Genomic DNA, 24,495 nt, shown 5'->3' with positions numbered 1-24,495 from the left:
GTGGGGTGAGTATGGATGTGATGTGTGTGGGGGGGGGTGTGGTGTGTGGTGGGGTGTGTGTGTGGAGTGGGGTGAGTATGGATGTGATGTGTGTGGGGGGGTGTGGTGTGTGGTGATGTGTGTGTGTGTGTCTTCACTGCGTATCCCCCTTATGGAGTGCACACTATAGGTGTGCAGGTGGACTCAGCTCTCTGAATTAGGGTTACATAACTTGAAAGTCCAAGAAATTCTGGCAAATAGAGGTAGAAAATGAAGTTGGAAATCATGAGGGTCATTAAATGACGAATTTGGGGTTTTTTTATGTTACCGAGTAGAGACTCTAATCATCTCATTTTTAACAGGGAAGGCTTGCTCTAGGAAAATCTATCCGACACAGGGAGGGCAACGATGAATTTGAGGAGGAGGAGATGGGAAGACAAGAATGGTTTATGGTAGTCCAGGCCCCAGGCGAAGAAAGCCTACACTGGATGGTAGACACAGAAATAAGTAGGAAGGGACAGCAAACATTCCAGCAGAGTTACATAAACATGGCTGTTTTCAGTGTCAATAAAAGACTGGAAAACATATCACAGTAGAGTCACTGGAAGGAATACCAGGCAGCTATACAAGAGAATACAGTGAACGTATGTATTCTAAATCTACTGATAGGCAAAAGTAGCCAAATGCCACATGAACATGTCATGTGAATCCATTTGTATAAATATGTACATAAATGTAAATATGTTGATATGCTGTATTAAACTTATCTGGGCCATGTGCGGTGGCTCACGCCTGTAATCCCAGCACTTTGGGAGGCCAAGGTGGGCGGGTCATTTGAGGTCAGGAGTTCCAGACCAGTCTGGCCAACATGGTGAAACCCCATCCCTACTAAAAAAAAAAAAAATACGAAAATTAGCAGGGCATGGTGGCACATACCTGTAATCCCAGCCACTCAGAAGGCAGGAGAATCGCTTGAACCCAGGAGGCAGAGGTTGCAGTGAGCCAAGATTGTGCCCCTGCGCTCCAGCCTGGGTGACAGAACAAGATTCCGTCTCAAAAAAAAAAAAGACTTATCAGGAATAATACACATCAGACTTAATATGGTATTTGGGAATGGCATTTAGGAAGGTGCCCACTGATCTTTACTATTAGGCTGCATGATTCTGCGCTCTGTGGTTATTTTCCTGTAAGCATGTATTATTATACAAAAGAATATAAATGACCCAAGTTAAATATGTCTTGGAAACATTAAGAATATACTTCGAACCATTGCAAATTTTTAAGTCTGTTGCCTAAAATCTCTTGACATGAAATATGTAAACATCAAAATCTGACTGCAGTTTACCTTTTGACTAAAAATCTTGTAAGCTGATCCTTTATTTAAGAATAGTAATAATGCAAGTGAATTTGGGAAGGCCTGATCCAAAATCAAAGGCCCTCTTATTCAAGAACAGAACGGCTGTCATACTCAGTTTTACCCAAGAGCCAGAAAGCATCTTCTGATTCATGAGTAATAAAGACATTACCAGTCCTTACCCTGCAATCTCTGGAGAAGGTTACAGTTTAAAAGCATGTGTGTTCTTCACACAGACACACACACATCTTTATTTCATAGTTTATAGCCATTTAAAAGTACGGTTGTGATGACCACGGTGATAAAAATGAAACTAATAATAAATCTGCCATTGAAAGTATATTGCTTTGAAGAAAGCTATTTATAGTAGTACTTTTTTAAAATGAGTTTCTGAAGAAATAGTACAAATAAAAAATGGTCTGAGCCTGAATCACTCTATTTTGTTATGTGTTTCGGTCAAAAAGACTTTGTATGTTATTTTATTTAAGGGAAATATAATTCTTTGCAATTATTATAGATAACACTGATATCTTAACTTTACCATTATCTTTAATACTTTCCCAGGTGCCAGTTCAACAGATTCCGACAGTGAAAGTTTAGCTTTCAAATCAAAAGCTGGAGCTATGCCACAGTAAGTGCCTACCATTCCATCGATTATCTGGAAACAAAGAATGGCAACAGAATGGTTGGGGTATGAAACCATGCTTGCTGTGCTTTGAAGGAAAAAGTCAACTGATGTTAATCAGAGACCAAATACTGAGGTTGGGACACAATTTTTTTTTTTTTTTTTTTTTTAGGGTCTCACTCTGTCACCCAGGTTGAAGTACAGTAGTGCGACATGGCTCACTGAAGCCTTGACCTCCCAGGCTCAAGTGGTCCTCCCACTTTAGCCTCCCAAGTAACTGGGATTATAGGCATACACCACCATACCTGGCTAATCTTTTTTTATTTTTTGGTAGAGATGGGGTCTCACTATGTTGTCCAGGCTCATCTGGAACTCTTGGACTCAAGCGATCCTCCTGCCTCAACCTCCCAAAGTGTTCGGAGGGATTATAGGCACAAGCCACCATGTCCAGCCCCAACACAATTTTTAACTTGTAAATTTGAACTTTGAAGTCTGCATTTCGTCGTTGATATGCCAGAATTTTACTGTATGCAATGTTAGTTTCAAAGACAGCCATCTAACTTAGTCTAAATGTATGGAAAGAGAAGTCACATTAAGAGAAAATCAGTTAAATCATTACTAAAATGTGAGGACTAATTTATTTATGCAAGTTGGAAAATATCTAATTAGGCCAGAAGTACGTTTTCCTTTGGATACAATCTATTTTTATTTAGATCTTGTACCTGAAATTCACAAAACTTAGTTATTCCTACAAAGACGTACCAATTATTAAAACGTTAATATCTTAATTATTTGGCAAAAATAAAATCTACCAGAAATTTGTATTATGAAAAACTCCATAAATATTGAGTCTGTTCTAATAAATTTCTTTTATCTGCTAGTATGTACATAAAAATTATATCCATTCAGCATCAAATAATCAGTGATGCTAAAAGGACCTTGTAAGATTATTTGACCACCCCTGATTTTTGATAAGGAGCTCAAGTTTAGTGAAGTTACATGGCTTGCTTCAGATTTCACAGCCAGCTACTTGCCAAAGCTAGGCCTAGAAACCAACTCTTCTTAATCTTCTGTGAGTACCTCACTAACTTATATGCACTAAGAAAACACAAAAATTCCAAGATACCCGCAACAAAATTAGAAACCAGAACAAAGAACAGCTGCTAGACTTAAAATAGATAACCAAAACTTTGAGTTAAATATAGGACCCTAACCCTAAACGTTTCAAATCTCTGCTTATTAATAAAGATTGGATTTTTTCCAAGTATTTTCTCTTAGGATTTTCAAGTTTAATATGTTAGCATCTTCAGCAGTGTCTCAGTTACATCGAGCTACTTTTCTTTTACTCATGTATTGATTTTGCTAAATATCTATAAGGTACATTCTATAAGGTACATGCATATACTGACCGCAGCTATTCTAGCTGTCGGTTATGCATTCCCATTGTGGAAGCAATTACAGTTGAAGTGGGTTGAGTATGCAAAAAGAAACCTAGCTTTTCTGTTGAAATGTTTCAAGGAATTATTTCTGCTAAAAAAGCAAAACCAAACAAAACAAAACAAAAAATCTGACTAAACACTCACCTTCCTATTTTCCAGAGCTCAAAAGAAAACAACTTCTGTTTCCTTGACAATAGGATCATCGTCTCCAAAGACAGGGGTGACTACAGCTGTGATTCAACCATTATCTGTCCCTGTGCAACAGGTAAGTATGCCTTGAGCCAGAGCCCATAAGGGGTCGAACTCATCAGCAAACTTGTAGATTTTAAGAATATGGCTTTGATTCTAACTAGTATACTCCCTTGAAATATTTTCTGAGTGGACACAAAATTCGGAGCAAAGAAAATTGTAGGTAGAGTTTCTCCTTTCAGTTCACTAAAAATAACCTTTAACCAAAGCCACACCACCAATTAGTCAACATTTGCATTTCCATTGGGAACTTCTTTCTCTAACAGCTAATAATCTGATAAAATGGTATCTGTTTTAGCTGTAACTATTTGATTATTCCCTCACATGTATATGCTCTTTCATTTAGCCAAATTTATTAGCTCATTACAAATTAAAAGACAAGTCTGCATACCAACAAAAAGCTTTCCCATTCCTAAAAGCTAAACAAATAAGAAAAAACAACTCAAATTCCTTGACTTCACCATGCTTTTTGATCTTGCTTTTATTTTATTGTAAGACTGCTATAGCCCTCCAAGAACAATCATATAAACTACTGGAGTAATTATAATGAGTTTACTTTGCAAACACAAATATGAACTTTAAAAAAAAAGTTAAAAAGATTACATCTGGATGTCTCTAAATCATGATTTAATGAATATGTTTAAAGACAGCACTCACAGAAAGGTTTTCTCCCACAGTCTTGAAATGTAAACTCATTCCTAAGTAATGAGTATGTCTTACAAGTGTCGCCATGTCCTCCTTCAGCCTTTACTACCTATTGAATGCTCAGGGGTGTTTCAGCCACTATAGAGGCCAATATGTACTATCGATACGTGGAAAATACAAACAGTAGAGAGAAGACATTTGGGTCCATAAACTTGCATCAACCAGTATCAGTTACTCGGAGATAGCATATATAGGACATATTTCCTTTAAACCCCTTAACCAGAGTGGAATTTATAGAAATATTTGATTAAATCAATGGGCATTTGTTGGTATTTGATGTTTAAATATTGATAAATATTTATTGAGTGCTTAGTACTGTGCTAGGCATTTCATGACAGGAAAAAAATGTCACCCACCCCATTCCCAAATGGGGTGAATGTGACAATATATTTAGATGTAAGACAGAAGTCTAGGAAATAGATACACACACATCTAGATATGTAAATACCATAGTAATGTAAAGAGTGTATTTTTAAATGGATTAAATTCTACGAAGACATGGAATGGAAGGTAGTTTACCCCATGTTTATAGTTGGGAGAATGAAGCGCCCAGAGAAACTCCTTCACTTTCTTATTGCAGGCAATGTGACGTCAAGTAGTGCTCTGGAACCAGACTGCCTAGGTTTGAATCCCAGTTCTACCACTTCCTAACAGAGGAAGCTTAAGCAAATAATGTAACCCTTCAAGCTTAGTGTTTTCATCTGTATAATGAAGATGACAACACCATGTATCTCACAAGTTTGTCCTGAAGATCCAGTGAGTTTATCTTCATATGACACTTGGAACAGTCCCTGGCATAGAGGAAATATTAATACTATAAGAGTGTTCACATATTCTTCGGACATAAAAAGACAGTGAAAAGTGAAACCCAGACCTCTTGAATCACAGGCCAGTAAAGTCTTCCAGGGGTAACGAATAAGCTCCATTACCATCCTAGCATCGCTACAGCTCTGCCAAAATTCTTCATGATGTCCCGTGGCATATTTAGACACACGATACCAGATCACTATCATCTTGGGTTAAGAAGCTAACAACAGCTTCCATACGTGAACAAATCCAGATTATTGAAAAATAAGTGATAGTTCACAAAGAAGTATTTTCCATTCACTACTCTGAAATCCTTATATTTCTCCAGAGATGAATGTCATTCAATAGGTATTTTAGTGCCTTTGTTTTTTGCATGTCAATAAAAGAAATTTCTTTTCTCTCCTTTCCCATAATCCCTATATCAAAAAAGAGTACAAGTTAAATAAGGATAGGTAGATGTTTGATAATTTGCCCTCCACTGCCGATAGCCAATGGCTTTTATGCATTGAATCCAAACTGTATTTAAAAATAAAATATAATGTCTACAAGAACTTTTAAAAAGACCCGTGTGGAAGTCCCACACACAGAAATCCATTTGGTAATAGCATTTAAAAACTCGTGGATCCCCAAGGACCCAGGGAACTTTTACCTTGAATATCCTTTTGAACAGAGAAGAGTAACAGATGTGAAATGAGGAAGTGGAACAATGTCTGTACTGTAAGAGTAGACAAGTAAAATGATGTATGGCGATACTTTCATTCACTCGTTTCATTCAAGTGGGGCGATCCCCATAATGAAAGGTTTCTTCAGCCCACCTTTTAGGCGATTTATATATTTAGAATTTGATCCATGTGTCTCTGCTTTTGCAGGTTCACAGTCCAACTTCATATCTCTGCCGACCTGATGGAGCCACCACTGCCTACTTTCCTCCTGTTTTTACAAAGGTCTGACATCTGGAAGTCTCATTCTCTGTGTTTGCTTTGGTCCTTCAATTTCATTTACATGTGGCTTCATGTAGCAATCTTTAAAAATTAAAAGGAACAGATTAGTAGGCTGATTACCATGGTTACCTTTGGGATTAAATAGATACTTGTTGAACAACTGCCGTGTGACTATAATCTTGTGATGGGTTCTGAGAGATGTGAGCAGGAACCTGATAGAGCCTAAAATCTAGTGGGAAAGCCAAGACAGGTAGAAAAAAGATTAAAAAAAAAAACACTGCTGTGTAGGAAATTGCTTGGGAAATCTAGCAAGTTTTATAGAAATTCAGAAAAACTGACTAATTTTCCATTTGTCGAGTCCAGAATTTGCATTGCCAGGCTGAATGGCATCCAGTTCATTGGTCAGCCTCTCAAGTCAGAAATGGTTCCATATAGCATTTCTTCTCTTCCTTTTTCCTCTTTCCTTCCTTTTTTTTTTTAGATAAAATTATAAAACTTTATTAAAAGACATTTTAAAAGGCCCAAATAAATGGAGACATGTGCCATGCTTGCAGACCGACAGACTGTAAAGTCATGACTCCCTGATTAATCTGTATTTAATGTAAATCTGGCTACAATTCCAACAGATTCCTGGGTATTTTTGTTTTGTTGTTTTGTTCTGTTTTTACTTTAAATTCTGGGATACATGTGCAGAACATGCTGGTCTGTTACATAGGAATACATGTGCCATGGTGGTTTGCTGCGCCCATCAACCCGTCATCTAGATTTTAAGCCCTGCATGCATTAGGTATTTGTCCTAATGCTATTCCTCCCCTTGTCCCCCATCCCCCGACAAGCCCCAGGTGTGTGATGTTCCCCTCCCTGTGTCCATGTGTTCTCATCGTTCAACTCCCACTTATAAGTAACAACATGCTGTTGTTTGTTTAGTTTGCTAAGAATGTTAGTTTACTAAGAATGATGGTTTCCGGCTTCATCCATGTCCCTGCAAAGGGCATGAACTCATCCTTTTTTATGTCTGCAGAGTATCCCATGGTGTCTATGAGCCACATTTAACAATACGGAACGCTTCACGAATTTGCGTGTCATCCTTGTGCAGAGGCCATGCTCATCTTCTCTGTATCATCCCAATTGTAGTATATACGTGCTGCCAAAGCAAGCACCGGTTCCTGGTTTTTAATTGTTTGTTTGATGTAGAATTTAGCAACGTAATTCGAAAAGTTGTGTGGAGGAAAAACAATGGCTAAGAATAGCCAGGATACACCTGAGGAAGGAAAATAAGGTAGTGTTAGGAAGGAGTGGGATTTGTCCTATGAGATAGCAAGACGTTTTAAAGGTATAGTAATTAGGGCAGTATGGTCCTGGTACGAGGCTAGAGAAATTGATGTGTAATTGGAGTAGAGCCCACAGAGATACTGAATACTTACAGAAACTTGCAAATCACTGGAGAAAGAATTGATTCTTCAGCAGAGGTGAAAAAGTATCCAGTTGGACTCCTACCTCATACTTTTCACAACAAACAATTCCTAGTAAACTAAAGACAAATGTGAAAGCAAATCTATAAAACTTTTGTGAGGCAGAAAAGAAAAGCATTTTTGTAATCTCCATTTAAGGAATGATTTTTTTTCCCTTCAGCTGGTTGAATCCAAGCTTTATAAAATATCTTTTCATAAGCAGTTACAGTATTTCCAGTTGGGCACAGGCAACAAATGATAACAAGTGGTAACAACTTGGAAACTACCCTCCTAGCTAAGCTGCTAAAAAAGAAATCATGTAAAACCCTGCATAAAACTATGTCATCTGATAACCAATGAAGTCTTCCTTTGATGTTAAGAACAGAACATGTTTATGGAGGGGTGGACACTCCACATTTAGGATGTAGTTTAAGAGTTTTGCCGAAGCAGCTTCCCAAGGTCATCACCAGAAAGGGTGTGTTGCCCAATATATTGGTAACCAACATACAGTTGATTTGGGGGTGCCAGAGCCCAACACGCCTCTTGGTTTAAATAAATAAAATCCATGCTAGTGGCACAAGGGAAGGAAAAAAGGATGCGAAGTTTTGCTTTCTTTCACTACCCGGCTTTCCAGCATGGGTCTGGCATGTGTAGATGTTACGGAATTCCTCCTGGGCACCAAGAGGGACTCTCAAATACTAAGTACAAAATCCTGTTTCCTCCCTTGCAATCCAGCTCCTGCAACATAGTCATTCTATTAGTGGTCTTTCCCGTTTCCCCAAAAGAAAACCATGAAACATTCTTTGTGCTAACAGCACAGCTTTAAAGAGAAGTAAACCAAAACTCTGTTTTTTATATAGGTTGATTTTTAAGAACTCTCTTTTTTTTTTTTTTTTTCAATCAATGTTGACCAGGTTGGCCTCGAACGTGTGGCCTCGCCTCCCCGAGTGCCAGGGCAACCGGCCTGAGCCACCGCGGCTCCCTTAAGAACTCTCAAACTGTCAATTCACTGGAAGCTCAGAGCCACGGAAGCTCAGAGCCACTGGAAGCTGAGAGCCACTTCTCCAGCCTTCCACTTTCTGTGTCTGGACCATGGAACATCTCTCTTCTGCAGGGCTGTTCCCTTCCTTGATGCATCTGCTTTTCCCTTTCTCACTTTAGGCAGCTTCTGTCTCTGATTTGCAGGGTCCTTCTTAGGCCTGGTCTCTGGTTTTGGAGAGGTAGGTTTAGAAAATAATCCTGCTGATCTCTGTAAATCAAATTAGCCTTTGCTTTGTCACTCACAGCACCTTCATTGGGCTTTCTCTTAGGCATGATGATGACAGTCAATGGCAGGTGGGCTGGCTTTCACAGTCCAAGGGTTGCCTCCAGCTGTTTTCTCATGCTACTCTGGAAAAGATTCCTAGGTCCTAGGTCTCACAGCTGGTCGGAGGCAGAGCCAGTGCTCCTGCCTGCAGGCCACCTGGCAGATTGGTGGGTTGTGGACCACAGGACTGTGGGCAGTATGGACGTACATGTGACATTTCCCCCAAATAGACCCCTCCAAGGAAGCACAGTGTCAGGCGGACTTGATGGTATGGCAAGAGGGGTCCTTATATGGATCCTGAAACCCCCAGGGCCCCAAGATACTACACAAAGTAGATGATCCAGGTTGCCAAGTGCATCCTGTAAAGGTTGGCTTTCAGTCTCCTTTGGGACTCTTGTTATGTTCCCGAAGGTTCTCCTAATGGCTTACTATGTTTAGCCATGGCTTTTGCCAAGGTAAAAATGTTAGCTCCAGGAGGATCCAAATGGCAATCCTGGGATAACTGTGGAGCTTTGACTGCTTAAGTTGCTTGGCATCTACCCATTTCCTACATCTCTGACTTTCTGATACTGAAAAAAAAAAAGCATAATCTTAGGAATAAATCAAAGTCTCTTTTGGTGCCTCAAAGCTGAAGCATGAAAAATATTTCAGTGCCATTTGTAGTCTATCCTGAACAGCTTCCTGGACAAGCCTAGAGACATTTAATAGGTTAACCAATAGAAGCTGGACCCCATAAGTGACATTTACCCTGTTTTGATCTAATAAATTAGCTATTCTATGGACCCAGTCACAAAGAAAGAAAAATACTATTTAAAACCGGAGATTTTCTCCATTTAAATATAAGAAAGAAGAAAGAATGAAGTCAGAAATAGTTGATCATCTAAACCTTTTCACTTAAAGACATTCTAGTTAACTACCAAAATGTTTATCAAATGTCTTCTCAGACTTCACATTAGACTTTTATAGTTCTTCTGCCAACGTCATAGGCTTTTAGAATTTCCTAAGGGTTTTAGCACACTTACTGCAGGACATTGGTTACAGAATTGGTTTTTCCAGAACATCATTTGTTCCTTCAGATAATTTTAGCACACATGCATAGAAACAAACAAACAAAATTCACACTTCCTAATGTGAATTTGTTTGCTTTTAGTCTATATATGAGTAAATTATGTTTGAGTTATTTTGAGAGTCCTACACCCTACATTTGATCCAATATTCTTTTTTTGAGATGGAGTCTTGCTCTGTCACCCAGGCTGAAGTGCAGTGGTGTGATCTTCACTCAGTGCAACCTCTGCCTCCTGAGATCAAGTGATTCTCCTGTCTCAGCCTCCCCCAGTAGCTAGGGTTACAGGTGCCTGCCACCACGCCCAGCTGATTTTTGTATTTTTAGTAGAGACATGGTTTCACCATGTTGGTTAGGCTGGTCTCGAACTCCTGACCTTAGGCGATCCACCCGCCTCGGCCTCCCAAAGAGCTAGAATTACAGATGTGAGCCACCATGCCTGGCCTAGATCCAACATTCTATAGTCAGAAGTTTATATAGTAAGAAAGTTTAAAGGGCCCTATTGCTAGTTAATTCTGGAGAAGAAGGGTAGAGAGAAGATATATGTGAGGGAAATATTAATGTCCTGATATTTAAGAACAAGTATAAAAGCTTTACCTCTTTGTATCTATAAGGCCAAATTAATTTCTAATCTGTTGGATTGTAAAGATTTATTGGTCTGGAGTTGGAGTGTGGTGAGGGACAACAAAGGCAGGAGCCAAGAAGGAGGAAATGAAAGTCAATAAGGAAGAAGTGCAGCATGTTTCATTACTTTCCTCAGAATCTCAAAATGAGAAAATACAGAAACCCCTTAGCTTAATAAACTCAGCATCGGAAACTAGTCCAGCAGAGGTGGTACATGAAAAGGCTGAGGCATGTGAAAACAAATGCATGTCTTTTTTCTCTTCTTGTCTGGTTTTCATAAGAATCTACTTTTATTTAGAGTGTGATTGTTTCAAGAGATTCACATTCCACCCGCTTCTTCTTAAATGTAGATAAAGAAAGTTAACAGTGGTTACCATCAAATTCCATAAATGCAGAGCGGTCAGTGCAAATTCGCAGACAGGCCAGAAAGTTCTGCAGGACTTTGGTCAACTTTACTCATTTTATGACTTGGAGAGGGTGAAAAGCTGATAATCAGTGGATTCAAAGGTGTTTGTCCTTAACTGAGTCAGTACTAATTATTTTATGATGCAAGTTTTACATTTTGTGTTTGTATCTGTTTTGTCTAGGATTTGCAGTTTTTCTTCTGTGTTGTGAAATTGCTTAAAAATGCACCAAAGTCTGATGGGGTACATTTTCCTTGAATTTCAGGAACTTCAAAACACAGCTGTGGCGGAAGGCCAGGTGGTGGTTCTGGAGTGCCGGGTCCGAGGGGCACCCCCTCTGCAGGTCCAGTGGTTTCGGCAAGGGAGTGAAATCCAAGACTCTCCAGATTTCCGAATTCTACAGAAAAGTAAGGAGAAGTGCCCATGTCCCGAAGTCTGACCATTTAATTCTCTCCAGCTTCAAGAAAACCAAGAAGGCCTAAGTCATTGAGATGAATTGATCTCTATTTTCAAAGAGTGGCAAGATCAGATAATCTACAGTGTGTTGAAATCCAGTAAATGGAAACTGTGACCCCCTTGAAACTCTAATGAAAGTCATATATTCTTTCTTCTTAAAAAATGCATATATACATTTGGACTCAAATTTGCATGAATAATTTTAGGAGGTTCACAAGGCTCCTACAGCCCATCTATGAACTGCAGTTGGAAAAATTTCCTAGTGTAAGTTGATACAGGAATTTGAGTTTCTATGTTTTATAGAAATATAAACTGATCTATCACTTTATATCTTTTGTATGATGGAGTTTGATTGTAACATTTCTTCAGTCATGTCCTAGACAAGGTAATGGAAAGGAAGAAGTAGGTTTGTTTTATTAATGGAATCCCATTCTAATACTTTGTTCTAATTTATTTTTTTCATGTGGCTAACAGAACCTAGATCTACAGCTGAACCTGGTAAGAATATTTTTAGGGTCTTTTTTGGTGGGAGAGGGAGCGGATAATGTATCTTTTGGATCTCAATAGTTCTTTGTTTCTATCTTAAAGCCGTAAGCAGAACAATGTTTTTGTGGTTCCCTGGAAATGTGAAACCCCCTTAAAGACAATATCTTCTTTATCATGGAGTCTGTACACTGCATTTTACATCAGTGTCTTTATTAGCAAAACATTAAGTTCCATTCAGACAAGAAGGTCAAGCTCAGTGACTTCAGGCTTTTTAAAATACAGTCTTTTAGGCTCAGAAAGCAAACTAAGCTGATGATGAAAAAACATCCTCCTAAAATTCCAGTAGAGAAGGACAATCTACTGCATATTTGTACTGATCAGAACCCACTGACAACCCCAGCTTAGAAATGTGTCTCAAATGAGAGCAGCTCAAAGAGGTGAGCAAAATGGACCCCCAGGCATTTCTCATTTATGTGCCCTGAGCCATAAACTTTTACTATTCTGCAAGCATGAAGAAAGTCATCTTGCCCCCAGATCACTCTTAATTATCAGGTCGTTTGACCAGATCACAGTACTATGTGATCCAGCTGTTCCCTACCTCAGACATATTGCATGTTTATGGTTCCTCGTGGACTAAAACAGTGTTTGTAAAGGAAACAGATTTTTGTCTAGGTACTACATCGTATGCCCTCCGCAAGATTATTTTCTTCTGTATTTTTCCCATCAGCAGAATCACAGTTTCACTTATTTCTGAACAAAGGGTAGAAAAACAAGTCATTTTCCTGTTTCTCCTGTTTGTTGCTCTGCTTCAGTGTCGAGCGGATCTTGCCACATGTGTCTTAGGAGCCATGACCTTGCTCTGACTCTTCTTGGGGGAACTGGAAAGTTCTCTGTGGGCCACTGCAGGTCAGATTACTGCAGTCAGTCCCTGAACCTCTCACGTCTGTGTACTGGATCTTTAAAAGCAGAGTTTGACCCTATTAGGATCCAAAGCTTGAGGGAGGCTGAGCAGCATCCTTAGGGAACAACTGGAATTGATCTGCCCTCTTGTCATGAATTACAAGCAGAGCAAGTCACCCCACTTAATGTGTCACTCATCACATCAAACACTGTAGTCACTTTCCAGACTGTGGAAATATACAACTGCATATTTTGTCTGTGAAGTGTCTTAGAATAAAATTGCATAATACTACTTTTCTGATACGTGGATTTTCTGAGATTAAATCTGCTGCATGAGCTGATGTGGGAATCCTATAGGGAGTTAGGGCACATCTTGTGCGTTTGCTGTTTTAAACAACTTTAGATAGATAGGTAGATATAAAAGTAGGAACCAAATATCTTTTATGTACAAGAAATAGCTTATTATATGAAACAAACCTATGAAGCAATTTATGTCTTTTAATGCTTTGTGTATAAATAAGACTAAAATTTTGAGCCAAAAATTGTAAAAATGTTACTGCTAGCATGACTTAACGCAGCCTTTGACATTGCGTTTTGGATTCAGAGTGAACTCCTGCAAGTCTCTTTTCATTTCATTGTGTTGTTATACGTTGTCATCATGCACATAGGTGATGATGATTTATCAAATGTAGGTTGGAAAATCACAAACTGTCATCTGCCAAGTCAAAACATTGGTTAGAAACTGAGCAGCTTAGTTTTCAGTATGTGTATATTTGAAAATCGAAAACACTCAGAATATACTGGCTAAGGAAGAATAAATTTGGATGAGGAGGGAGGAAGGAAACATCTCCACTGAGCCCTGTGTCCTCATCACTTACCCTACACACACTCCTTCTGTTTCAGATCTACCCCGCGCCCTGCGTCCTCATCACTTACCCTACACACACTCCTGTTTCACTTACAGTTTGCTGCTTGGCTTCTAGAATATAGTTTTGATCGTGAATTATTTAATAAAATTAGTCCTAAACAGCTTCATGGAATCACCTGACCTCTAGAACGTTCCTCAATGCCATTTGCTTTAACGTAGCAAAATCATGCAGAAAAGAGCAAGATATGGAAGGCTTTCCTTTTAAATCCCTTGTCCTAGCAATGCAGAAAAATTTTTCCTCTGTGTGTTCACTGAATTTTCTTATTTACATACTTAGATCTGAAAGCGTTTAAGAAAACAGACTCCTTCATTCCAACTACAATAATAGCAGTTTCTGAAAAATTTCTCTGGGCAGAGAAGTATTTCAAGCAAATCTGTCAATACACCAGAAACAATTATATAGTCAGGAGCTATTAAAAACTAACACAGTGAGTTTTCCTGACCGATGATTTCTCCACAGTTGTTTTTATCATGACACTACGAGACTTTCTTCTTTCCCTTTTCCAGCGTTAAAATGCTCTGCTTCAGGAAATCAGCAGTTGGCATGCAGCATTAAATAAAATCCATGATCATATTTTTTAAACAAAAAAAAGCCCTTAAACACATGAATGACTACTCAAGTGACTAATTACATGAGTTGTTATGAGTAAGAACTTCAGAACAAGCAAATGTTACAGCATATTTGTGCTTAAACAATGTCTTGTCACGCCTGTCAAAACTAGGTATGATTCTTTTACTAGTTGCCAAGTGTTTTCCTTACATTGACCTTGAAGTTGCTATGTCAGAGGAAAAAACAAAAAATAAATATGACTGTTTGCCTTCTTTAAATGACCTGATTGACTTATAGCTAATGGACCTCTGAGCTATTCAACTGTATGGAAGTGTGTGGGAACTGGCTTCCCTACAAACTGTTTTCTTAGCCATTGTTAAGTGGAAGGAAGAAAAACAGACATGACTACAATACATCTGAGGCAAGAGATACATTTTATAGGACTAGGTCAGTGATATTTTCCAAATGCTAACACATAAATAGCCTTTGAAATTCAGGAAAACGTTTAAGCTTTCTGTTTTTGTTACTCTCTCTTCCTACCCTCTTCCTTTCCTCTGACAAAGACTCTTGCTCACTCTCTCTCCCCTCTCTGTCTCTTTCTCTCCCCTCACCTCCTTCATTCCCTCCCTCTCTTCCTCTTTTTCAACCTCACTCCCTCATTCTTTTTGTTCCTTTTTTTCTCTTCTCTTTAGTCTCTTCCTTATTCATGGGCAAGATGTTTTAAAGCTCCAGAAATAAAATTGAAATTCCCTAGTACCTAGATATAGCCCCACTAGGAATTAGATATTTAGATAAAGAAGGAAATAGCAGGTTGTCTCCAAATGCATCTGTGCAACTGAAACAGGTTTTTCTTGTCACTGCTGCGTCGTATCTGTCTGATGTGTTTTACACTCCCCTCTCTGTCTAGACAGAAGTCAGCTTGCATCACAAATCTTTTCAGACTGTTTTGTGAATTAATAGCTAGTTAGCTTACTTAAGACCAGCATCCGTTTGTCATAGTACCTTCTCTGACCTTCTTTGAAATTCTGACTTTGTACTGATAGAATCCTTCAAAGACTAGTCTGGGGGTGGGGGGCACAGAAGACTCATTTGACAGCTGTTAATACTCAGTTTCTTACTCACTCAGCTGTCTGGAAACAGCCACAAACTGTGTTGAGTTACTTCTAGAGCACTGTCTAATAGCGTGCAAAATGAAAAACACAAAAACGCGTCTTACTGGTTGTGGAATTATATGTCTAAAAATATATTGCCTCCTGCTTTCAACTTTAAGTTCTGCTAAGCAATGTGACCCATGCTAGATCTTGTGCAGTAGAGTCTAGGCTTTGATTCTGCGATTCACAATATAAAGTAAGTTACACTTAGTTAAATGTACTAAGGTGCTGTTGTAGGAGGGCAAAGATAGGGAACTTTCTTGAGATCCCAGTAGATCGTATGCAGTAAAAACTTAATGCATGTTCTAGGTTAGGATGGTGGGTTGAACAAAAGTAGGCCATATGAAACTTACGGTTCACCAAGAGTGTGACAGGATGCCCTGGGGTGCCACACCACGCTGACAGGGATGCTGTAATATATTTGAAACTTATTTATGCAAACACATTCAAACTTGACATTTGACAGATATGACACAATGACCAGCTTGAACTAGTTCAGAATTTCAACATTAGATCACCCTCCATTCTTTTCTATGACATAATCTCTTTGTGAAACTAAGTTTTTGATGAGTGTGTGATAAAAAGTAAGTACCTCATGAAAATCCATGTGAAACATGAAATGAGGCTGGCTCATCAAATCTGATTCCAAGAGAGGAGGCACAGTGCCCAGCAGATGCACACAGCCATTAGTAAGAAATAGTGGCTATTTAAGAATAAAATCATAGTATTTTTCCTTCAATTTATATGTATTTTTAAATACTAAATTGTTTAGACATAAATACTTGTTAAGTTCTTTGGAAATAACTATGTAACAAACGTAACTATTAGTTATGTCTTTTGGCTTAGGGGCACCATTTAAAAAGTATTGAGAAACTTAGAGTCCCATGAACTAAGAAAGTTTGGTTTACTTTCTAGAGGAAGAATGTCCAATCTTTTGGCTTCCCTGGGCCACACTGGAAGAAGAATTGTCTTGGTTCACACATAAAATACACTGACACTAATGATAGCATATGAGCTTAAAAAGAAATCTCATAATGTTTTAAGAAAGTTTATGAATTTGTGTTGGGCCACATTCAAAGCTGTCCTGGGCCACATGCGGCCCAGAGGCCACGGGTTGGACAAGCTTGTGCTAGAGGGAGAGGGGGAAGACTCAAGACACGTTTGAGTACACACCAAAAAGAAAATTGAGTGGGTTTTGGAATTCTAAATGCCAAATGTGCCAATTTCCAGTCCTCTTCCAGGACTCACATTCCAGCCTGCTGGCCTGTGAACTTTACCTCTCTCAGCAGAGACTGAAGGATTCTTCTCTGGGCAATTTGAACATCCTGAGAGAAAAAATAAATGCAAAGATAATGATTTGGGAGTTTCTGTTATAAAGATGCCACTCAGATTGTGCTATTGGGAAGACCAAAGTGAGTAAGTTCCTCTCTTGTACTCAGAGCTTAATAAACTCCCATCCCCGTCAGACAAGCAGAGATAAAAGGCATCTGGAGAAATCCTGTAGCATGAATGATACAGAAAAAAACAAGTGACCTTCCTAAAAGGGAACTTTGAGAAAATGGATTTGCAAAGAGACGAAAATGTAAAACAAAACAAAACAAACAAAATATCTCTTAAAGGATAGAAAAAATCATTCCACCCAAGAAATAAAAATGAAAAGCTAGAAAAAAATAGAGGGAGGACGCTTGAGAAACAGAGCTCTTGAAATGAAAAGGTTCATAGCAGAAATGAAACTTGAGCAAATGTCCTACAAAGTACAGCAAAATGACAAAGAAGGGATGTAAGAGAGAAAAGGCAACAAAATTGGAGATGCATAGCCAAATAACTGGGATTCCAGAAGGAGAGAAGAAAGAAGAGGCGAGAGACAGAATTATCAATGAAATAATTTTTTTAAAGTTCCCCAAACTGAAAGTTATCTGTTTCCAGATGGAAAAATCCACTGATGGCACAACATATGGAATAAACCCAAAGCCAAGCGCATCATCATGAAATTCAGAATTTCCAGGACAAGGAGGTCATTTTACAAGTGTCCAGGGAGAAGACATCAGGTTATATACAAACCAGTAAGATGCAAATAGCATAGGCCTTCTTCAGCAGTCACACTAGACACAAAGAGGCAATGAAGCAAGAACTTCAAAATTGTGAAGAAAATTAACTACAACTGGGAATTCTGCCCCTAGGCAAAACTTCATGTGGAAATCTAGCAGAGATATTTTCAGACTTGTAAGGTCCCCAAAATTTTCCTCTGGAACGCGACAGTGTGCTCCACCACAGCAAGAGAATTCACCCGAAAGGGCAGGATGTGGAGGTGGGGCACTGGAAGCAGGAGATCACATCGAAGCAAGAGGCACAGGGCACCCCCAGGAGGGTGACAGTTCTGCATCAGGAATGAAGGGCAAGTTCAGATTGGAGCCGCGTGTCTCGAGAGACAAATGCAGTGAGGCTTTCGTCATTAGGAGGTTCATTGCCTCTGCCTGTCTTTTATTTGGATGACAGAACGGCAGGGCGGTCAGCCTGACCCAAAAAACCTCATCTCTCCTTGGGCTGTCCTGCTGTCCCCTCCGTGGACTGTCACCTGGATCAGCTGGGAACACTCATTTTACCCCCACAGAAGCATTCTGCTTTGACTTGGTCCTGACATCTAGAAGTTGGCCATGTTGAGTTTGATTAACCATCTCTGCCTGAGGTTGCAATTTTTTTAATTTTTACAATGAGACCTTGGTGATGACCTTGAGCAGTAGAATATAAATAACTCCCAAATGCTTAGCGTTTCAATAGTGGAACACTAGGCGTAAATGGGTAAAAAGCAGAAAATGCCAGCAATCTCATTGCTGGATATATACCCAAAAGAAAGGAAGTCAGTATATTGAATAGATAACTGCACTCCCATGTTTGTTGCAGCACTATTCACAATAGTTAAGATCTGGAAGCAACCTAAGTATCCATCAACAGATGTATGGCTAAAGGAAATGTGGTACCTATACTCAATGGAGTACTATTCAGTCATAAGAAGGAATGAGATCCTGTCATTTGCAACAACATGGATAGAACTGAAGCTCATTATTTTAAGTGAAATAAGCCAGACACAGAAAGACAAACATCCCATGTTCTCACTTATTTGTGTGATCTAAAAATCAAAACAGTAGAAGGATGGTTACCAAAGGCTGGGAAGGGTATTGAGGGGTGGTGGTGGGGCGGGGGGTGCAGATGGTTAATGGGTACAAAAATATAGTTAGAAAGAATAATACCTAGTATTTGATAGCACAACAGGGTGACTGTAGTCAATAAGAAATTAATTGTACATTTAAAAATAACTAAATGAGTGTAATTGGATTGTTTAATTGGAACATAATTGGATTGAATAATTAAAAGGATAAATATTTGCGGAGAAAGATATCCATTCTCCATGATGTGATTATTTCATACTGCATGCCCGTATCAAAACATGTCATATACCCAATAAATATATATACTTTCTATGTAACCACAATTTTTTTTTAATTTAAAAAAAGAAACAAAATATGGAGATACCATCTCCAGCAATAACTGTATTCCTGCTGAATGCCCACGAGACTCCACCAGACTGCCCCACTGAGTGAGCCTTGTATTTCCCAGACTCACTCAAGACCTTACCCACTGACTGCCCCATGGGGCTTTCGGAAACTTTCAAGGACATTGAATCTAGTTGATGGCCCAAGATGGTTCTTGGAATCTTTTTCCTAACAGTGACAAGGTTACCTTTTCTTTAGTCAACCAAGATTTGTGCTCACTACTCAATTTTTTTAAATTAAAGAATGCATTTTTTAAGGATATGGTAAACACATAAAGAAAATCAAAGGAATTATCTCAAAGGAGAAAGAAAATAAAACTGGGGAGAGCCTATGAGGTATTTCTAAAGCACTGGAAATGTCTTATTTCATAGACTTGAGCATAGATACACAGGGGTTCATTTCACTGTTATTCCTTAAATGGTACATTTTAAATATCCTTCTTTATATATGATATTAAATACAATTGAGAATTTTTTAAAATCCTTTGCAATTTTATTTTATTTTATTTTATTTTTTCTGAGAGAGTCTTGCTCTGTTGCCCAGGCTGCAGTGCAGTGGCACAATCTCAGCTCAGTGCAACCTCTGTCTTCCAGGTTCAAGTGATCTCCTACTTCAGCCTCCCAAGTAGCTGGAATTACAGGTATCCGCCACCACGCCCGGCTAATCTTTGTATTTTTAGTAGAGATGGGGTTCTGCCATGTTGGCCAGTCTGGTCTTGAACTCCTTACCTCAGGTGATCCACCCACCTCAGCCTCCCAAAGTGCTAGGATTACAGGTGTGAGCTACCGTGCCCAGCCTCCTATACAAATATTGATACAAGCATTACATTTACTCACACCGGATTTCATCTTGTTGATTTTAGCTCAGAGTTCTTTCTTACCAACTGTGTTAGCCAAACCATGTGGTTTGAAAGGTAAAAGCTGGATTTCTTTTTTAGTTACTTGGGACAAAATAAAACATAGTTGCAAAAGAAGCCATTTATGAAAATGTCCCCTTATTACCCAGGGGACCGAGTAATCTTATCCTTGCTGCCTCATCATTTTATGAGTTTCCACAAACAAAATGGTTTTTATTTGTATTTAACCAAGTGTTAAGTAGATCCAGGAACTTGAATGCAATTCAGGGTTGCCTTCTGGGAGATACTGCTGTGACTTTGTAATTTTTAGGTAACTGTAAAGAACAGAATGTATCACCAGTAAAAACATTTTCTGATTTAGTAATTTATTAAATGCTCTCAAATCAAAACCTTAGGAAATCCAAACATGGGAAAATTAGATTAAAATGCATCATAATTAAAGTTACTAATAACTTTAAAATTTTCCACTTATACTGGAGACAGTTTCTTTAGTACAGATAAGTAAGTCTCTAACTCCCTTTATGTGACATAAGCAGTCATTTTCTGATTTCCATTCCTTACCAAAATTTATTTTACAGATGTCTTATATGTCTTTGTTCAAGTAAGATGCTACCAGATGAAAATCCAGTATTATAACCTGGCTCATCTCATTTCCTCATGACTTTCTTCATTTTTATAATGTCAGAACCATACAAGCTATGATGCTTCTTTCTCTCAACAAAATGTGAGCCTCTTGTCACTGTTGGATGAAATTTTCCTTGAGAAGAAAAGCGAGCAACCTTTGGGACATTGTATTAGAATTTTATCTAGTTAAAAAAATTATCTAGTAAAAATTGCTGTTACATTTCAATGCATGACGATCACTAAGAGAACATCCCGGTGTGCCGGGCGCGGTGGCTCAAGCCTGTAATCCCAGCACTTTGGGAGGCCGAGACGGGCGGATCACGAGGTCAGGAGATCGAGACCATCCTGGCTAACACGGTGAAACCCCGTCTCTACTAAAAATACAAAAAAAAACTAGCCGGGCAAGGTGGCGGGCGCCTGTAGTCCCAGCTACTCGGGAGGCTGAGGCAGGAGAATGGCGTAAACCCGGGAGGCGGAGCTTGCAGTGAGCTGAGATCCGGCCACCGCACTCCAGCCCGGGTGACACAGCAAGACTCCGCCTCAAAAAAAAAAAAAAAAAAAAAAAAAGAGAACATCCCGGTGTTTATTTTTTATTTTTCTATTTCTGTTCTTTAAGTCTGTAACTTTTCTAAATGTTCCATGTGTCGTGAACTTTATACAGGCATGTACCTTATTTATGCATGGAAGTATTCCTACAAAATCATACTCAATGAATTCCACTCAATCAACTTTGAAACACACAAAGGAAGCCTGCAGGAAAATTCGTCTTACTGAGAATTCCTTTAGAAAATAGTCTTTTTACAAAGGAAGTGTTTTTTTCCTTCATCTAAATTTCATGCATGCATTTATTTAAAAATAATTATAGGGAGCCTACCATGTGTGAGATACTAAGAATATGGCCATGAACAAAAGTTGTTTCTGCACTCAGAGGTTATATTTCAGGGAACCAGAAACTAACAAACTAATTACACAATAAATTACTTAACAGGTTGAGGTGGCACATAGTCCCAGCTACTCAGGAGGCTGAGGCGGGAGGATTGCTTGAGCCCAGGAGTTCAAGGCTGCAGTGAGCTATGATCATGCCACTTCACTCCAGCCTGGGCAACAGTGAAACCCCTGTTTCTAAGAAAGATTTTAAAAACAAAATATAATGAAAATGCACCAGCTTTATTTGATTTTGTGATTGTCTTCTACTATCTGCTAAAATCTCCCACTAGAGGCCTGGGCAACAGAGCAAGACCCTACCTTTATGAGTCAATCAATAGATAGATAGATATTATTTAATTGCAGTTGTGATGATATTATTTGTGATAGATATTATTTGATTACAGTTGTGATGTCTCCAAAAAAAGTTTACCATCCTAAAATTGCTTTTAGGTGGCAAAACTGATGAAGTCTAATTTAAAAAAAGGATTCTCTGAGAAAGTAATGTTTGTGGGGAAACATAGGACTGCGTAGGAGAGTGCTAAGTCCTCCGGGAGGAGTCAAGGCTTACAAACTTACCAGAGCGTGGCTTCACAAGGAGCTGCCCCGGAGCCCATGTGCCCAGTGCTCAGAAGGCAATGATGTGCGAGGCACAGAAGGAGCCTAATGAGAAGCAGGGACCTAATTATGCAGGGCTTCAGAGACCACGTTAAAATTTTTTATTTTATCCTCAAAGTCATGGAAGGATGGGAGGATGATAAAATTTCATTCTTATTAAGAGAGCCCTCTGATTTAGAAGGGGCAACTGTATATTTATCCTCGGGTTTTCTGAAAATGGCATGACTAAAAGAACCACAAAGTCACAGAAGCATCAGAAGGAATTCTTTACAAGTCATCAAGATCATTGCTCTAAAACCACTTTATATTATCCCTAATGAATAAAATTGTATCGCGTTTTTAAATGTAGGTTTCAAGGCACAGAATTATGTCTATGTTTATAGTTGAAGCATCCTCAGGCATTGAACTGGCAAGGACATTTTTCTCAGTGTTCCCAGCACCTCTGTTTTTCCAGGTGTAGATGATTCAAGGTTGAGAGAAGTGCTTTCCAGAGAATGCTAAGCCCTGGGAAGTTAGTCCAGGGACGTAAGCCCTGGCTGTCCAGGCAGGAAGTGCCCAGGTGTTACTGAAAGCTGAGAAAACTTCACCACTCTCAGCAGCATCTGCGAAGGGAGAAGGAAAGTGACTTAGCACTGCCTGAAGCCCACTGCTCCAAACCTCATAAGAAGGGGCTGCTAAGAATGTCCACATTATAATGTACTCTTGACTCAGCTTATATCCTATTCCAATGTGTCTTATGCCTCAGAGGACATATAGCCCTCCCCTTGTGCAGATGAATAATTCTCGTGAATCATTTGGATAATGAGATTAATTATAGTTTTTTCAGCATCGGGAAACTCCATTGCCTGACTTAAATCTTTCATTACCTCACTTTACATAAGATTTCTTGTGTTCTGAACTAGGAAAAATGCAGAACAACTAGAGAGGCTTTGTGCTGTAGACAAAAAAGAGCATCAGCCAGGTGCAGTGGCTCACGCCTGTAATCCCAGCACTTTGGGAGGCTGAGGTGGGTGGATCACCTGAGGTCAGGAGTTCGTGATCAGCCTGACCAACATGGTGAAACCCTGTGTCTACTAAAAATACAAAAAAAATTAAAAATTAGCTGGGCATGGTGGTGTGCACCTGTAATTCCAGCTACTTGGGAGGCTGAGGCAGGAGAATCACTTGAACCTGGGAGGCGGAGATTGCAGTGAGCCGAGATAGCACCATTGCACTCCAGCCTGGGCGACGAGTGAAACTCCATCTCAGAAAGAAAGAAAAAAAGAACATGCATGTGGGAGACTAGATGACGACCTTCAGCATTTTGGATCTAGCATTAATTAGCCAGGACCCTGAGAGAATCCCTTTGAACACCCAGGATTCATTGATATTGAGCCTGAAGAAATGAGGGATTTCACCTAATCAATCTCTTACAGCATTGATCTTGTATTTCCCCTTCTATGGCTAACCACACTTTTAACTCATTCTGTAACCATATGCATTCAATTTAAAAATTCCCAATCCCTTGTACCTTTCCAGAGACATCTCACTTTCCAAATGATTCATCTGACGTGAAGCTCCAGCTTGAATTATTTCCACACTTTCTATCTTCCTCTTCAAATGGAAAGCCAAGAACTGTGTATAATACAGTCGAAAAACACAGGATTACTTCATGCTGTCTCTGTTATCTTATTGTGTTCCTTCTATTCAGTGAACTTTTTAATCAAATAATCGCTATATGCTCTGCATGTATCCGCATCTCTCAAACATTTATCTGGAAACCCTTTTCTTAATATGTCAATCACTCAGGATTCATTGATAATTATTGAGCCAGGAACTGTGCTGTGGGGCAGTATTTTTAAACTGCTGCTCACGGCCCATGAAGGTGGATGGCAACCGCCATGTTATAAAAGTAGACTAAAACTAGTAGCATGCACCTTGTATAATAACTTTAAATATTCTTTTGTGAAACTTTTATGTCCATTATATATGTGTGTGTGTGTGTGTATGTATGTATATGTACCTATCCTATGCATGTGACTGGGTTAGACATAAAATGTGTCTCTTCTGTGGATTTCAATCAAAAATGTTTGAAACCTATCTTTTTAGGACACAGTTCTCTATACTTTTCTGAAGATAAAAATAATCTGGAAAGGGCGTTAAAAAAAAAAAGAACCCTTGGCCTCAACCCAGATCCTCTAAATCAGAATCTCTAGGGGAGAGGAGGGCTCTGTGTAATCAATATATTTAACCAGTGAGTGCTCCAGGTGATTCTTCCCATCAAACAAGTTTGGAAAATACCACATGAAAGACTCAAGATTCAAAAAGTTAACAATAATCTCCACCCGATCTTACAAATAGCCTGTGAATCCATCTGGTCTTGGACATTTTTTGGTTGGTAGGCTATTAATTATTGCCTCAATTTCAGAGCCTACTATTGGTCTATTCAGGGATTCAACTTCTTCCTGGTTTAGTCTTGGGAGAGTGTAAGTGTCCAGGAAATTATCCATTTCTTCTAGATTTTC

The 24,495-nt window shown here is 39.0% G+C and overlaps 1 protein-coding gene across 4 annotated transcripts in view; it reads left to right on the top strand.

Moving 5' to 3' along the window:
• Positions 1 to 24,495, top strand: part of PALLD (palladin, cytoskeletal associated protein) — a 436,126-nt gene that overhangs the window by 187,571 nt on the left and 224,060 nt on the right. For all 4 annotated transcript variants that reach the window (XM_011959641.1, XM_011959640.1, XM_011959639.1 and 1 more), the window contains 5 exons: positions 1,898 to 1,964; positions 3,557 to 3,662; positions 6,028 to 6,102; positions 11,213 to 11,354; positions 11,878 to 11,901. In XM_011959641.1, the coding sequence (XP_011815031.1) occupies positions 1,898 to 1,964; positions 3,557 to 3,662; positions 6,028 to 6,102; positions 11,213 to 11,354; positions 11,878 to 11,901 (414 nt within the window). The remainder of the gene's footprint in view (positions 1 to 1,897; positions 1,965 to 3,556; positions 3,663 to 6,027; positions 6,103 to 11,212; positions 11,355 to 11,877; positions 11,902 to 24,495) is intronic.

Source organism: Colobus angolensis, unplaced genomic scaffold (assembly GCF_000951035.1).
Source record: "Colobus angolensis palliatus isolate OR3802 unplaced genomic scaffold, Cang.pa_1.0 Scaffold5, whole genome shotgun sequence".
NCBI classification, from domain to species: Eukaryota; Metazoa; Chordata; class Mammalia; order Primates; family Cercopithecidae; genus Colobus; species Colobus angolensis.
Note: the sequence above shows the minus strand (reverse complement) of the source record. Positions and strands in the feature narration are given on the sequence as shown.